This window comes from Pseudophryne corroboree, chromosome 4 (assembly GCF_028390025.1).
Source record: "Pseudophryne corroboree isolate aPseCor3 chromosome 4, aPseCor3.hap2, whole genome shotgun sequence".
Lineage (NCBI taxonomy): Eukaryota > Metazoa > Chordata > Amphibia > Anura > Myobatrachidae > Pseudophryne > Pseudophryne corroboree.
This window is the reverse complement of record NC_086447.1, coordinates 638930529-638945402: the sequence shown is the minus strand read 5'-3', so window position 1 is coordinate 638945402 and position 14874 is coordinate 638930529. Positions and strand designations below refer to the sequence as shown.

The following is a 14874-nucleotide window of genomic DNA, read 5'->3' as shown; positions in this document are numbered from 1 at the left end:
TAGTTTTATGTACAGAATTATGGCTAAAAATCCATTCTTATGTTGTAAAAAATATCACAAATAGTTTAATGCACGTTTACAAGTCCATGCAGTGTGTACTGCCTTTCCCTGTCATAGCTCCTTCTGGTACTTTTTGTCTTCTGTGTGCAGCATCCAACAGTAGTCCGCAATCATGGTGACGTTCCACCTACCCCGGTGACTGCATAAAATCTTTCCCCCTTCTCTTCACTTACTGCACTAAGATTTTCTCTTCTCTTCATGAGGACTTATGGCACCTATTATAATTAGAGATGTGCACCGAACATTTTTCGGGTTTTGTGTTTTGGTTTTGGATTTGGACGCGTTTTGGCAAAACCTCCCTGAAATTTTTTTTTCGGATTCGGGTGTTTTTTTTCAAAAACCCCTCAAAAACAGCTTAAATCATAGAATTTGGGGGTAATTTTGATCCTATAGTATTATTAACCTCAATAACCATAATTTCCACTCATTTCCAGTCTATTCTGAACACCTCACAATATTATTTTTAGTCCTAAAATTTGCGCCGAGGTCGCTGGATGACTAAGCTAAGCGACCCAAGTGGGCGGCACAAACACCTGGCCCATCTAGGAGTGGCACTGCAGTGTCAGACATGATGGCACTTAAAAATATAGTCCCCAAACAGCCCATGATGCAAAGATAAATAAAATAAAAAAGAGGTGCAAGATGGAATTGTTCTTGGGCCCTCCCACCCTCCGTTATGTTGTATAAACAGGACATGCACAGTTTAACAAACCCATAATTTCAGCGACAGGGTCTGCCACACGACTGTGGCTGAAATGACTGGTTGGTTTGGGCCCCCACCAAAAAAGAAGCAATCAATCTCTCCTTGCACAAACTGGCTCTACAGAGGCAAGATGTCCACCTCCTCCTCATCGTCCGATTCCTCACCCCTTTCACTGTGTACATCCCCCTCCTCACAGAGTATTAATTCGTCCCCACTGGAATCCACCATCACAGGTCCCTGTGTACTTTCTGGAGGCAATTGCTGGTAAATGTCTCCACAGAGGAATGTATTATAATTAATTTTGATGAACATCTTCTCCACATTTTATGGAAGTAACCGCCTACACCGATCGATGACAAGGTTACCGGCTGCACTAAACACTCTTTCGGAGTACACACTGGAGATGTTGCAACTTAGGTAAAATAAAGCCAGTTTGTGCAAGGGCCTCCAAATTGCCTCTTTTTCCTGCCAGTATACATATGGACTGTCTGACATGCCTACTTAGATGCTGTCACTCATATAATCCTCCACCATTCTTTCAATGGTGACAGAATCATATGCAGTGACAGTAGACAACATGTCAATAATCATTGGCAGGTCCTTCAGTCCAGACCAGATGTCAGCACTTGCTCCTGACTGCCCTGCACACCGCCAGCGGGTGGTTTTGGAAATGTTATCCTTTTCCTGGCAGCTACAGTGGAGGTAGAAAATGAAGGAGGAGCTGTTGGCGGGTCACATTCCGCTTGACATGACAAGTGTCTCACCAGCAGGTCTTTGAACATCTGCAGACTTGTGTCTGCCGGAAAGAGAGATACAACATAGGCTTTAAACCTAGGATCAAGCATAGTGGCCAAAATGTAGTGCTCTGATTTCAACAGATTGACCACCCGTGAATCCTGGTTAAGCGAATGAAGGGCTCCATCCACAAGTGCCACATGCCTAGTGGAATCGATCCATTTTAGCTCCTCCTTAAATCTCTCCAGCTGCTTCTGCAAAAGCCTGATGAGGGGAGTGACCTGACTTGGGCTGGAAGTCTGAAATGACTTCAGTTGTGGCAAGTTCAAAGGGTTGGAGAACCTTGCACAACATGGAAATCATTCTCCACTGCGCTTGAGTGAGGTGAATTCCCCCTCCTTTGCCTATATTGTAGGCAGATGTATAGGCTTGAATGGCCTTTTGCTGCTCCTCCATCCTCTGAAGCATATAGAAGGTTGAATTCCACCTCGTTACCACCTCTTGCTTCAGCTGATGGCAGGGCATGTTCAGGAGTGTTTGCTGGTGCTACAGTCTTCGGCACGCAGTGGCTGAATGCCGAAAGTGGCCCGCAATTCTTCGGGCCACCGACAGCATCTCTTGCACGCCCCTGTCGTTTTTTTAAAAAAGTCTGCACCACCAAATTCATTGTATGTGCAAAACATGGGACGTCCTGAAATTTGCCAACATGTAATGCACGCACAATATTGGTGGCATTGTCCGATGTCACAAATTCCCAGGAAAGTCCAATTGGGGTAAGCCATTCTGCGATGATGTTCCTCAGTTTCCGTAAGAGGTTGTCAGCCGTGTGCCTCTTATGGAAAGCGGTGATATAAAGCGTAGCCTGCCTAGGAACGAGTTGGCGTTTGCGAGATGCTGCTACTGGTGCCACTGCTGCTGCTGTTGCTGCGGGAGGCAATACTTCTACCCAGTGGGCTGTCACAGTCATAAAGTCCTTAGTCTGCCCTGCTCCACTTGTCCACATGTCTGTGGTTAAGTGGACAGTGGGTACAACTGCATTTTTTAGGACACTGGTGACTCTTTTTCTGACATCTGTGTACATTCCCGGTATCGCCTGCCTAGAGAAGTTGAACCTAAATGGTATTTGGTACCAGGGACACACTACCTCAAGAAATTCTCTAAGTCCATGTGAACTAACGGCAGATACCGGACGCACGTCTAACACCAACATAGATGTCAAGGCCTGAGTTATCCGCTTTGCAAGAGGATGACTGCTGTGATATTTCATCTTCCTCGCAAATGACTGTTGGACAGTCAATTGCTTACTGGAAGTAGTACAAGTGGTCTTCCGACTTCCCCTCTGGGATGACCGCCCAGCAGTAGGCGTTACACTCAAGGATCCATCGGAGGAATCCCAGTCAGGAGAGGACTCGTCAGACTTGCCAGTGACATGGTCTGCAGGACTATTGGCATTCCTGTCTAAGGAGGAAATTGACACTGAGGGAGTTGGTGGGGTGGTTTGCAGGAGCTTGGGTACAAGAGGAAGAAGGAATTTAGTTGTCAGTGGACTGCTTCCGCTGTCACCCAAAGTTTTTGAACTTGTCAATGACTTCTGATGAATGCGCTCCAGGTGACGTATAAGGGAGGATGTTCCTAGGTGGTTAACGTCCTTACCTCTACTTATTACAGCTTGGCAAAGGCAACACACGGCTTGACACCTGTTGTCCGCATTTCTGTTTAAATAATTCCACACGAAAAGGTGATTTTTTTTTTGTATTTTGACCAGGCATGTCAATGGCCATATTCATCCCATGGACAACAGGTGTCTCCCCGGGTGCCTGACTTAAACAAACCACCTCACCATCAGAATCCTCCTGGTCAATTTCCTCCTCAGCGCCAGCAACACACATATCCTCATCCTGGTGTACTTCAACAGTGACATCTTCAATTTGAATATCAGGAACTGGACTGTGGGTGCTCCTTCTAGCACTTGCAGGGGGCGTGCAAATGGTGGAAGGAGCCACCTCTTCCCGTCCAGTGTTGGGAAGGTCAGGCATCGCAACCGACACAATTGGACTCTCCTTGGGGATTTGTGATTTAGAAGAATGCACAGTTCTTTGCTGTGCTCTTGCCAGCTTAACTCTTTTCATTTTTCTAGCGGGAGGATGAGTGCTTCCATCTTCATGTGAAGCTGAACCACTAGCCATGAACATAGTCCAGGGCCTCAGCCGTTCCTTGCCACTCCGTGTCGTAAATGGCATAATGGCAAGTTTACGCTTCTCCTCAGATGATTTTAATTTAGATTTTTGGGTCATCATTTTACTGAACTTTTGCTTTTTGGATTTTACATGCTCTCTACTATAACATTAGGCATCTGCCTTGGCAGACGACGTTGATGGCATTTCATCATCTCTGCCATGACTAGTGGCAGCAGCTTCAGCACTAGGTGGAAGTGGATCTTGATCTTTCCCTATTTTACCCCCCACATTTTTGTTCTCCATTTTTTAAATGTGTGGAATTATATGCCAGTAATATATCTGGAATTAGACGGCAGTAATGTCTGGAATTAGATATCACTAGATAGATACCAGATACCACTGTGACTGGAATGATGATGACCTATGCACAGTGACAGGACACTACCACAGCACCCTACGGCAGCAAGATGCAGCACAAGACACTGGACTTTTAGTCACCACAATGCAGCACTGACACTGAGCACAGATATTGAGCACTGATCAGGATACTAGAAGTGACACAGAGCAGCAAGATACAGCAATGGCCTACTGTACTGTACTACTATATACTGGTGGTCACCACAATGCAGCACTGTACTACTATATACTGGTCACAACAATGCAGCAGATATTGAGCACTGATCAGGAGAATAGAACTGAGTCTGACACGGAGCTGCAAGATACAGCAATGGCCTACTGTACTGTACTACTATATACTGGTGGTCACAACAATGCAGCACTGTACTACTATATACTGGTCACAACAATGCAGCAGATATTGAGCACTGATCAGGATACTAGAACTGAGTCTGACACAGAGCTGCAAAATACAGCAATGCCTACTGTACTGTACTACTATATACTGGTGGTCACCACAAAGCAGCACTGTACTACTATATACTGGTGGTCACCACAATGTAGCACAGATATTGAGCACTGATCAGGATACTAGAAGTGACACAGAGCAGCAAGATACAGCAATGGCCTACTGTACTGTACTACTATATACTGGTGGTCACCACAATGCAGCACACTGAGCACAGATATTGAGCTTTTCAGGCAGAGAACGTAGCTACGTCCTCTCCACTCAATCTACAATGCACGATTGAAAATGGCGGCGACGCGCGGTTCTTTATATGGAATACGAATCTCGCGAGAATCCGACAGCGGGATTATGACGTTCGGTTTAACCAAGCAAGGCGGGAAGATCCGAGGCTGCCTCGGACCCGTGTAAACCAAGTGAAGTTCGGGGGGGTTCGGATCTCGACGAACCGAACCCGCTCATCTCTAATTATAATCACTTGAGAACCAACCCCACCCCTATTACCTCTCTTTGTTCTTAGAATGTGCCTTCTTCAAAACTACAAAAAAAATTCTCAAAGCACTACATGAAAAGTTTGTTTTTTAAGCTTAATACAGTAATGCTGGAAATGAAAACAAAAAGTTGCAGAAAAAATGGTATGTGATGGAACTTTTTTAGCATGTATCAATATAAAAATAAGCTATTATTTATTATTAGCAGTTTCTTATATAGCGCAGCATATTCCGTTGCGCTTTACAATTAGAACAACAGTTATAGAACAAAACTGGGGAAATACAAATAGACAGAGGTAGGAAGGCCCTGCTCGCAAGCTTACAGTCTATTTGTTTTCAGACATTTTTTCTATTGCTGACCTGTGTTATGGCAAGGTGAAGTGCATAGTAGAAGCAGAGACATAACTTTGGGAGGCAAAGGAGTCAGCTGCCGCCGGGCTCCTGCTCTGAAGGGGGGCACTTCTCCTCCTGTTTCTTGTGTTCAGCAACATTAATCAAATAAGTTAATTGACAGCAGCTGCTATCTCTTCTGTAGCCGACTCCACCACTAGTCACTACACCTTACAAATCACACCCTCTTTATTATAGATACACTGGAAGCAGACACCTTACTGATGAAGCTAGTTGCTCCTATAAAGGAAGCACGAGAATTCTAACTATATGAAGTTATTTCTCTGACAATTACAAGTAACTTCATATAGTTAGAATTCTCATACATCCTATGCACGAGCAGATATCTCCATCAGTAAGGTGCATGCTTTCAGTGTACTAGGCAGAGCCGTAACTACGTGTGGCCAGGTGTGCCTGGCACACAGCGCAGTCGCCCTGAGTGTGCAATGGCCAGCAACTATGTCAGCGGCTTGTAATGAGTCAAATTGACTCATTACAAGCCGCCTGTGCTGTGTGTGCCGCTGGAGGAGAAGAGGAGAGGAGCAGCATCAGGGGAGGACCCAGAGGAGGAGGAGGGAGGGGGATTGGAGCCGCAGCAGTGCTATTTAATTGGTAGCGGCGCCGCTGCAGCAGTCCCTCTCTTTCCGCATTGGCTGGCTGGCGCTGCTGTGAATGCTGGGATGCGCTTCCCTCATCCCAGCATTAACAGCGGTGGTGGGCAGCCAATGCGGAAGCAGAGGGACAGCTGCAGCTGCGCCTCTACCAATTACATAGCGCTGCTGTGGCTCCAGTCCCCCTCCCTCCTCCTCCTTCCCCCCGGCCCAGGATCTGCCAGCACCAAGGAGCCTGGCTGCCTGAACTAGCGGGGAGAGATGGTAAGCATCTATCTATCTGTCTGTCGTAATGTGTAAAAAGGGGGATGCTGTCTGCCATAATGTGTAAAAAGGGGGACGCTGTCTACCGTAATGTGTAAAAAGGGGGACGCTGTCTACCGTAATGTGTAAAAATGGGGACTGGCTGCTGTAATGTGTAAAAAGGGGGACGCTGTCTGCCGTAATGCGTAAAAGGGGCTCTCTACCTGGTGTAGTGGCGCTACTGTGCGGCGTAATTTGAATAATGGAGACTACTGTGCACCGTAGTATGAATTGGTATTATTTTGAGGCCACACCCCTTCCCCATGAAGCCATGCCCCTAAATTTTTTGCGCACTGCCCATATTTTACATAAGGGGGGGGGGGGGGCGCCAATGCCGTTTCTTGCACAGAGTGCTAAAATGGCTAGTTACATCACTGGTACTAGGTCGTGGGTTCCAATCCTGGATATGACGCTTGCAAATTAATTGTCAGAGAAATAATCAGCTTGTGAGTGTCTGAGTAGATCTATGTAGTGTGTGACTGGACCCTATATAGATCGCGACAATCCGACAGCGGGATGATGACGTTCGGGTTAACCGAGCAAGGCGGGAAGATCCGAGGCTACCTCGGACCCGTGTAAAATAGGTGAAGTTTGGGGGGGTTCGGATCTCGACGAACCGAACCCGCTCATCTCTAATTAATACCACTAGGCCCACATATCACCTCTGTTAATTATATAGCCAGATAAAATAAGATTTTAAACCTACCGGTAAATCTATTTCTCCTAGTTCGTGGAGGATGCTGGGGACTCCGTAAGGACCATGGGGTACAGACGGGCTCCGCAGGAGACATGGGCACCTAAAAATAACTTTTCCTATGGGTGTGCACTGGCTCCTCCCTCTATGCCCCTCCTCCAGACCTCAGTTAGAGAACTGTGCCCAGAGGAGATGGACAATACAAGGCAGGATTTAAAAATCCAAGGGCAAGATTCATACCAGCCCACACCAATCATACCATGTAACCTGGAACATACATAACCAGTTAACCGTATGAACAACAACAGTGACGGTTTAAGACCGACTCCAACTGTAACATAACCCTTATGTAAGCATAAACTATATACAAGTCTTGCAGAGTTTCCGCACTGGGACGGGCGCCCAGCATCCTCTACGGACTATGAGAAATAGATTTAACGGTAGGTTTAAAATCTTATTTTCTCTTACGTCCTAGAGGATGCTGGGGACTCCGTAAGGACCATGGGGTTTATACCAAAGCTCCCAATCGGGCGGGAGAGTGCGAATGACTCTGCAGCACCGACTGAGCAAAAGCTAGGTCCTCGTCAGCCAGGGTATCAAACTTGTAGAATTTAGCAAAGGTGTTTGACCCCGACCAAGTCGCCGCACGGCAAAGCTGTAATGCCGAGACGCCTCGGGCAGCCGCCCAAGAAGAGCCCACCTTCCTAGTGGAATGGGCCTTAACCGAATTTGGAACCGGCAATCCAGCCGTAGAATGAGCCTGCTGAATCTTATTACAGATCCAGCGAGCAATAGTCTGCTTCGAAGCAGGTGCGCCAATCTTATTAGCAGCATACAGGACAAACAGTGCTTCTGTTTTCCTAATTCTAGCCGTTCTGGCTACATAAATCTTTAAAGCCCTGACTACGTCCAGGGACCTGGAATCCTCCAAGTCACTCGTAGCCACAGGCACCACGATAGGTTGGTTCAGATGGAATGAAGAAACCACCTCAGGCAAAAATTTAGGGCGTGTCCTCAATTCCGCTCTATCCACATGAAAAATCAAGTAGGGGCTCTTGTGTGACAAGGCCGCCAATTCTGACACTCGCCTTGCCGATGCCAAGTCCAACCACATGACCACCTTCCAGGTAAGAAATTTCAACTTAACCTTCTTAAGTGGTTCAAACCAGTGTGATTTTAGGAACTGCAACACCACGTTCAGGTCCCACGGTGCCACTGGAGGCACATAAGTAGGCTGGATGTGCAGCACTCCCTTTACAAACGTCTGGATTTCTGGAAGAGAAGCCAATTCCTTCTGAAAGAAAATCGAAAGGGCCGAAATCTGTACCTTAACAGAACCTAATTTCATGCCCATATCCACTCCTGTCTGCAGGAAGTGGGGAAAACGCCCCAAATAAAAATCTTCCGTAGGCGCGTTCTTGGTTTCACACCAAGACACATACTTTCGCCAGATACGGTGATAATGTTTCACCGTCACCTCCTTCTTAGCCTTTATTAAAGTAGGGATGACCTCCTCCGGAATCCCCTTCTCCGCTAGGATTCGGCGTTCAACCGCCATGCCGTCAAACGTAACCGCGGTAAGTCTTGGAATATACAGGGCCCCTGTTGCAACAGGTCCTCCCTCAGAGGGAGAGGCCAGGGATCTCCTGTGAACATCTCTTGAAGATCTGAGTACCAGGCCCTTCGAGGCCAGTCTGGAACAACGTGTATCGTCTGTACTCTTCTTCGCCTTATGATCCTCAACACTTTTGTGATGAGAGGAAGAGGAGGAAACACGTAGACCGAGTGGAACACCCACGGCGTTACCAGGGCGTCTACTGCTACTGCCTGAGGGTCCCGAGACCTGGCACAATACCTCCAAAGCTTTTTGTTGAGGCGTGACGCCATCATGTCTATTTGAGGAATTCCCCAAAGACGTGTTATGTCTGCAAAGACTTCTTGATGAAGTCCACACTCTCCTGGATGGAGATCGTGTCTGCTGAGGAAGTCTGCTTCCCAGTTGTCCACTCCCGGAATGAAGACAGCCGACAGAGCGCTTACGTGATTTTCCGCCCTGCGAAGAATCCTTGTGGCTTCCGCCATCGCGACTCTGCTTCTTGTCCCGCCTTGGCGGTTCACATGAGCCACTGCTGTGACATTGTCTGATTGAATCAGAACTGGTAGGTTTCGAAGAAGACCGCTTGTCGAAGGCCGTTGTATATGGCCCTGAGTTCCAACACATTGATGTGTAGACAGGACTCCTGGTCTGACCACAGTCCCTGAAAATTTCTTCCTTGGGTGACTGCTCCCCATCCTCGGAGGCTCGCGTCCGTGGTTACCAGGATCCAGTCCTGAATTCCGAACCTGCGACCCTCCAGCAGGTGAGCACTTTGCAGCCACCATAGGAGAGACACCCTGGCCCCTGGGGACAGAGTTATTTTCCGATGTAAGTGCAGATGCGACCCGGACCATTTGTCCAGAAGGTCCCATTGAAATGTCCTCGCATGGAACCTGCCGAAGTAGGCCGCCACCATTTTTCCCAGAATTCAAGTGCATTGATCAACTGACACCCTTTTCGGTTTTGGCAGGTCTCTGACCATGTTCTGGATGTCCTGGGCTTTTTCCAACGGGAGAAAAACCTTCATTTGTTCCGTATCCAGTATCATACCTAGGAACGTTAGTCGAGTTGTCGGAATCAACTGTGACTTCGGTAGATTCAGAATCCAACCGTGTTGCTGGAGCACTCTCAGAGAGAGCCTTACACTGCTCAGCAATTTCTCTCTTGATCTCGCCTTTATCAGGAGATCGTCCAAGTATGGGATAATTGTGACTCCATGCTTGCGCAGGACCACCATCATTTCCGCCATTATCTTGGTGAAAATCCTTGGGGCCGTGGAAAGCCCAAACGGCAACGTCTGAAATTGGTAATGACAATCCTGTACAGCGAATCTCAGGTACTCCTAATGGGAGGGATATATGGGGACATGAAGGTACGCATCCTTTATGTCCAGTGACACCATAAACTCCCCCTCCTCCATACTGGCTATAATCGCCCTGAGCGATTCCATCTTGAATTTGAATCTTTTCATGTACAGGTTTAGGGATTTTAGATTCAAAATAGGTCTTACCGAACCGTCCGGTTTCGGGACCACAAAGAGGGTTGAGTAGTAGCCTCTTCCCTGCTGGTTCAAGGGAACCCTGATAATTACTTGCTGTAGACACAGCGTTTGAATTGCAGCTAACACTACATTCCGTTCTGGTGTAGAAGCTGGTAATGCCGACTTGAAAAATCGGCGCGGGGGCACCTCTTCGAATTCCAGTTTGTAACCCTGGGAAACTATTTCCAACACCCAGGGATTCAGGTCTGAGCTGACCCAGGCCTGGCTGAAAAGTCGAAGACGTGCCCCCACCGATGCGGACTCCCGCAGGGGAGCCCCAGCGTCATGCTGAGGGTTTTGTAGTAGCCGGGGAGGACTTTTGTTCCTGGGCACCGGCCGAAGCGGGTGCTCTTTTCCCTCTAGCCTTACCTCTGGCAAGGAAGGAGGACCCCCGACCTCTTCTGGACTTTTGCGACCGAAAGGACTGCATCTGATACGGTGGTATTTTCTTTTGCTGTTGGGGAATAAATGGTAAAAAATTTGATTTACCTGCGGTAGCTGTGGAAACCAGGTCCGTCAGCCCATCCCCAAACAATACGTCTCCCATATAGGGTAGGACTTCCATATGCTTTTTTGAATCCACATCACCCGTCCATTGGCGAGTCCATAAGGATCGTCTCGCTGAGATAGACATGGCATTGGCTCTGGAAGCCACCAATCCAATATCCCTTTGAGCATCTCTCATAAATAAGACTGCATCTTTAATATGGGCTAGAATTAACAATACAGTATCTCTATCCATGGTATCAAATTCAGCCGTCAGATCATCTGTCCATGCTAAAATTGCGGTACATACCCATGCCGACGGAATTGTCGGTCTTAGCACAGCTCCAGTATGCGAATAAATAGACTTTAAAGTAGTCTCCTGCCTGCGATCCGCAGGATCCTTGAGGGCCGCTGTGTCTGGAGACGGTAGCGCCACTTTCTTGGATAGGCGCGTTAAGGCCTTGTCCACAGTGGGAGGTGATTCCCAACGCACCCTGTCCTGTTTAGGGAAGGGGTATGCCATATAAATTCTTTTGGGGATCTGCGGTCTCTTTTCCGGAGTCTCCCAAGCCTTTTCAAAGAACTCATTTAGTTCATGAGATGTGGGAAAATTTATAATCTGTTTCTTTCCCTTAAACATGTGTACCCTCGTGTCTGGAACAGAGGGTTCATCAGCAATATGCAACACATCCCTTATTGCCACAATCATACACTGAATGCTTTTTGTCACCTTAGGGTGCAATTTTACTTCATCATAGTCGACACTGGAATCCGAGTCCGTGTCGGTAGTAGTGTCCACAATTTGTGCTAAGGGACGTTTTTGAGACCACGACGGGCCCTGTGAGTCGGTCCAATCCGAGGATTGACCCCCTGATGCCTCCCCTGATTCAGCCTTATCAAGCCTCTTATGTAAAGATGCCACACTTGCATTCAACATATGCCACATGTCCATCCATTCTTGAGTCGGCACAACCGACGGGGACACACCACTCATTTGCTCCACCTCCTCCTTGGAGAAGCCTTCCGCCTCAGACATGTCGACACGCACGTACCGACACCCCCACACACAGGGATAAACCTATAAGGGGACAAGACCCCAACCAGGTCCTTAAGAGAGACAGAGAGAGAGAGTATGCTAGCACATACCTAGCGCCTAAATAACACTGGAAAAAAATGACCAGATAGCGCTTTTTTATATATACTATCCAAATTCCCACTCACTGCGTTACCAATGTGCCCCCCTCCTTTTTCCAGCCTGTGAAGTGTTCAGCAGGGGAGAGACCGGGGAGCCAGCGTTCTCATGCAGCTTCTGTGGAGAAAATGGCGCTGGTTAGTGCTGAGGATCAAGCTCCGCCCCCCCAATGGCGGGCTTCGGTCCCAGTGCAATTGTAATAAAATGGCGGGGGATCTGTGATTTACTGCCTCTGCAGCCTAATCATACTCTATTGTGCCCAAAATTGAGGATTATTGCTGCCCAGGGCGCCCCCCCTGCGCCCTGCACCCATCAGTGCTGCTTCTGTGTGTTGTGTCTGGGAGCAATGGCCCTTACCTCACGAAGATCTGAAATCTTCTGCCGCCTGAGAAGTCTTCTATCTTCTCATACTCACCCGGCTTCCATCTTCCAGCATCTGTGAGGAGGACGGCGGCGCGGCTCCGGGACGAACCCCAGGGTGAGACCTGTGTTCCAACTCCCTCTGGAGCTAATGGTGTCCAGTAGCCTAAGAAGCAGAGCCCATCAGTTAAGTAGGTCTGCTTCTCTCCCCTCAGTCCCACGATGCAGGGAGCCTGTTGCCAACAGGACTCCCTGAAAATAAAAAACCTAGCAAAATTCTTTTTCTACAGAAAACTCAGGGGAGCTCTCTGCAGTGTACCCTTTCTCCTCTGGGTACAGAATCTAACTGAGGTCTGGAGGAGGGGCATAGAGGGAGGAGCCAGTGCACACCCATAGGAAAAGTTCTTTTTAGGTGCCCATGTCTCCTGTGGAGCCAGTCTGTACCCCATGGTCCTTACGGAGTCCCCAGCATCCTCTAGGACGTAAGAGAAATATATAATTTTGAGTGCCCTTAAATAGGTCTATTTCTGAGAATGATATGAAGTCTGAACTGAATAAAATAAATGGGGAATTAAGAATACTGAATACAGCTGAATCTGTCTATCTAGGCAGTTCTGCAGACTCTCTCTTTCAAATGATTAGATACTAAGTAGAGATCCTCCTTAAGGTAAAGCGGTCACTGACAGCCGTGGCTTTCCCTGGTACTATCCTGGTGTACCTAAACCACTTAATCCGGCTGCGTCTTTTATCCCTAGTCTCTGGGCTGCGGTTGTCAGATTCTGAACTACCTTTTCCTAAAGTAGCCGGGCTGCTACCACAGGCTGTAATCACATGTGGTACTTAAGTAGCTCAAAGTGTCAAATACCCCTTTCACACGTACAAATACCCCGGTATATTGCCGGGTCAACGTGGGGCGATATGCGGTGTGAAAGGGGTAAGTCATGAAATCCCAGGTCGCCTGACCCGGTATTTCAACCCGATAACAAAACAGGGTTATTACCGGGTTATAACCGGGTCAGGTGCAGTGTGAATAGCTTTCCCGGGTCGATGCGATCTGGGACCCGTTTTCACAATATGGAGGTGACTTGGAGATGAACTCATCTCCCATTGCCACTTCTGTACTCGCCCCGGATGACGCCAGTGCTGCATCCGCTTCCACCCCCCGATGGCAACTCGACCCAGCATATTGCCAATCATGTTGCCAGTCTGAAAGGGGTCTCATGGTGGGTCACACCCAGGAAAGACCAGTGTACAATTCCCGGGTGCGACCCGTGATAGCGATGTGAAAGCAGTATAAGCTGCTTCTGTCTACAGCAACCAAACTTTTAGGCAATGCAATAGCCTGTATTATGCCTGTCAGCAAGTGTTACTATGTTTCACTAGAGTTCAGGCATACTTAGTGCTGCAGCTGGAATGGATCACTGTTTGCAGGGTGGTGTAGAGTGCTTTTCTACCCTCCAATGTGACCCATTCCATTAGGTACAAAATGCTCTGTTCCTGGACTTCTTTGCCAGTGGCAGTTACAGAGGTGGGGCTGCAGCGCAGTCCAAAATTCAACTAGGGGAGCCACACCAACTGCCACCCCAAACACTGCCAATCACCACCAGCCAGGACTCAATGGCAGTTGCGTGGCTCCTTTATTTCAATTTTGGATTGTGCTGCAGCCCCACCTGTAGTCCAGGAAGTGTGTTGAAGTCCAGGAACAGTGCATTTTGTACCTAATGGAACAGGTCATGTTGGAGGGTATGCAGATGTCTCCTGTGTCTCATAGGGGCTGTCCGTCTGTAACGATGCAGCAGCTGCTATCTCTTGCCTGTTCCTCCACTCTGCCCTGCTGGAGTAAGAGCAATCTCCAGGTCACAGCCCCTGGTCTCTGGGCATCGCCACTCTGCACAGGATAGATGAGCAGCACTCCCGCACACTGCCAGTAACCATCTCTACTCCAAGATGGCTGCTCACTGCTCATCTCCAGGGGAGGAGCTGCATCACCACTCCCCTCTCTGTCCTCTCACCTAAGATGACCGCTTCAACTGCTGCCAACTGTCACACTAGCCAGCATCAGCCAGCCTCTCCCTGGAGCTGCATGTGATCTCCAACTGTCACACTAGCCAGCACGAGCCATGTTGCATTAACCCAAAGCAGCATATTATTGTAGCACGGAGATCAATGTAGGCACAATGGCACTGTACATAGTTGGGTTATCACATATCCTGCACCTCTTCGAGTTAAATTAATCTTTGTCAGTGTTCTACTTGCAGCAAATCGCCCTCACAGCTCTGGGCCCAGGATTACTGAATCAAATGCACCTATTTCTGAATGTTGGAGCACTCTAGTGCTCTTACCACAGTTTGTTGATGCAGCATTCTTTTTGCATAAAATCCCAATATAAAATGAGACGGAATACATTGTAAATAAAAGGGTTCCGTAGGTAGTGCTTAATCCATATAATTAAAGTCAAGGTGACAACAACACCTATGTAACTATATATATATATATATATATATATATATATATATATATTTATTAGTGATGTGCACCGGACATATTTAGGGTTTTGTGTTTTGGATTCGGACGCATTTTGGCAAAACCTCCCTGAAATTTTTTTGTCGGATTCGGGTGTGTTTTGGATTCGGGTGTTTTTTTTACAAAAAACCCTCAAAAACAGCTAAAATC

The 14874-nt window shown here is 47.7% G+C and overlaps 1 protein-coding gene and 1 long non-coding RNA gene across 7 annotated transcripts in view; one reads left to right on the top strand and one right to left on the bottom strand.

Moving 5' to 3' along the window:
• The window catches only part of IPCEF1 (interaction protein for cytohesin exchange factors 1), a 331546-nt gene that overhangs the window by 200462 nt on the left and 116210 nt on the right, over nucleotides 1-14874 (bottom strand). Inside the window, exon 1 of one of the 6 annotated variants that reach the window (XM_063917722.1) lies at nucleotides 14015-14212. The exons of the other annotated variants lie outside the window; for them this stretch is intronic. Within the exon in view, the coding sequence (XP_063773792.1) occupies nucleotides 14015-14167 (153 nt within the window). The 5' untranslated portion in view covers nucleotides 14168-14212. Of the gene's footprint in view, nucleotides 1-14014; nucleotides 14213-14874 lie in introns of those variants that run through there. 6 annotated transcript variants of the gene reach the window in all.
• The window catches only part of LOC134910083 (uncharacterized), a 127409-nt gene that overhangs the window by 31081 nt on the left and 81454 nt on the right, over nucleotides 1-14874 (top strand). The gene's annotated exons all lie outside the window — the stretch shown is intronic.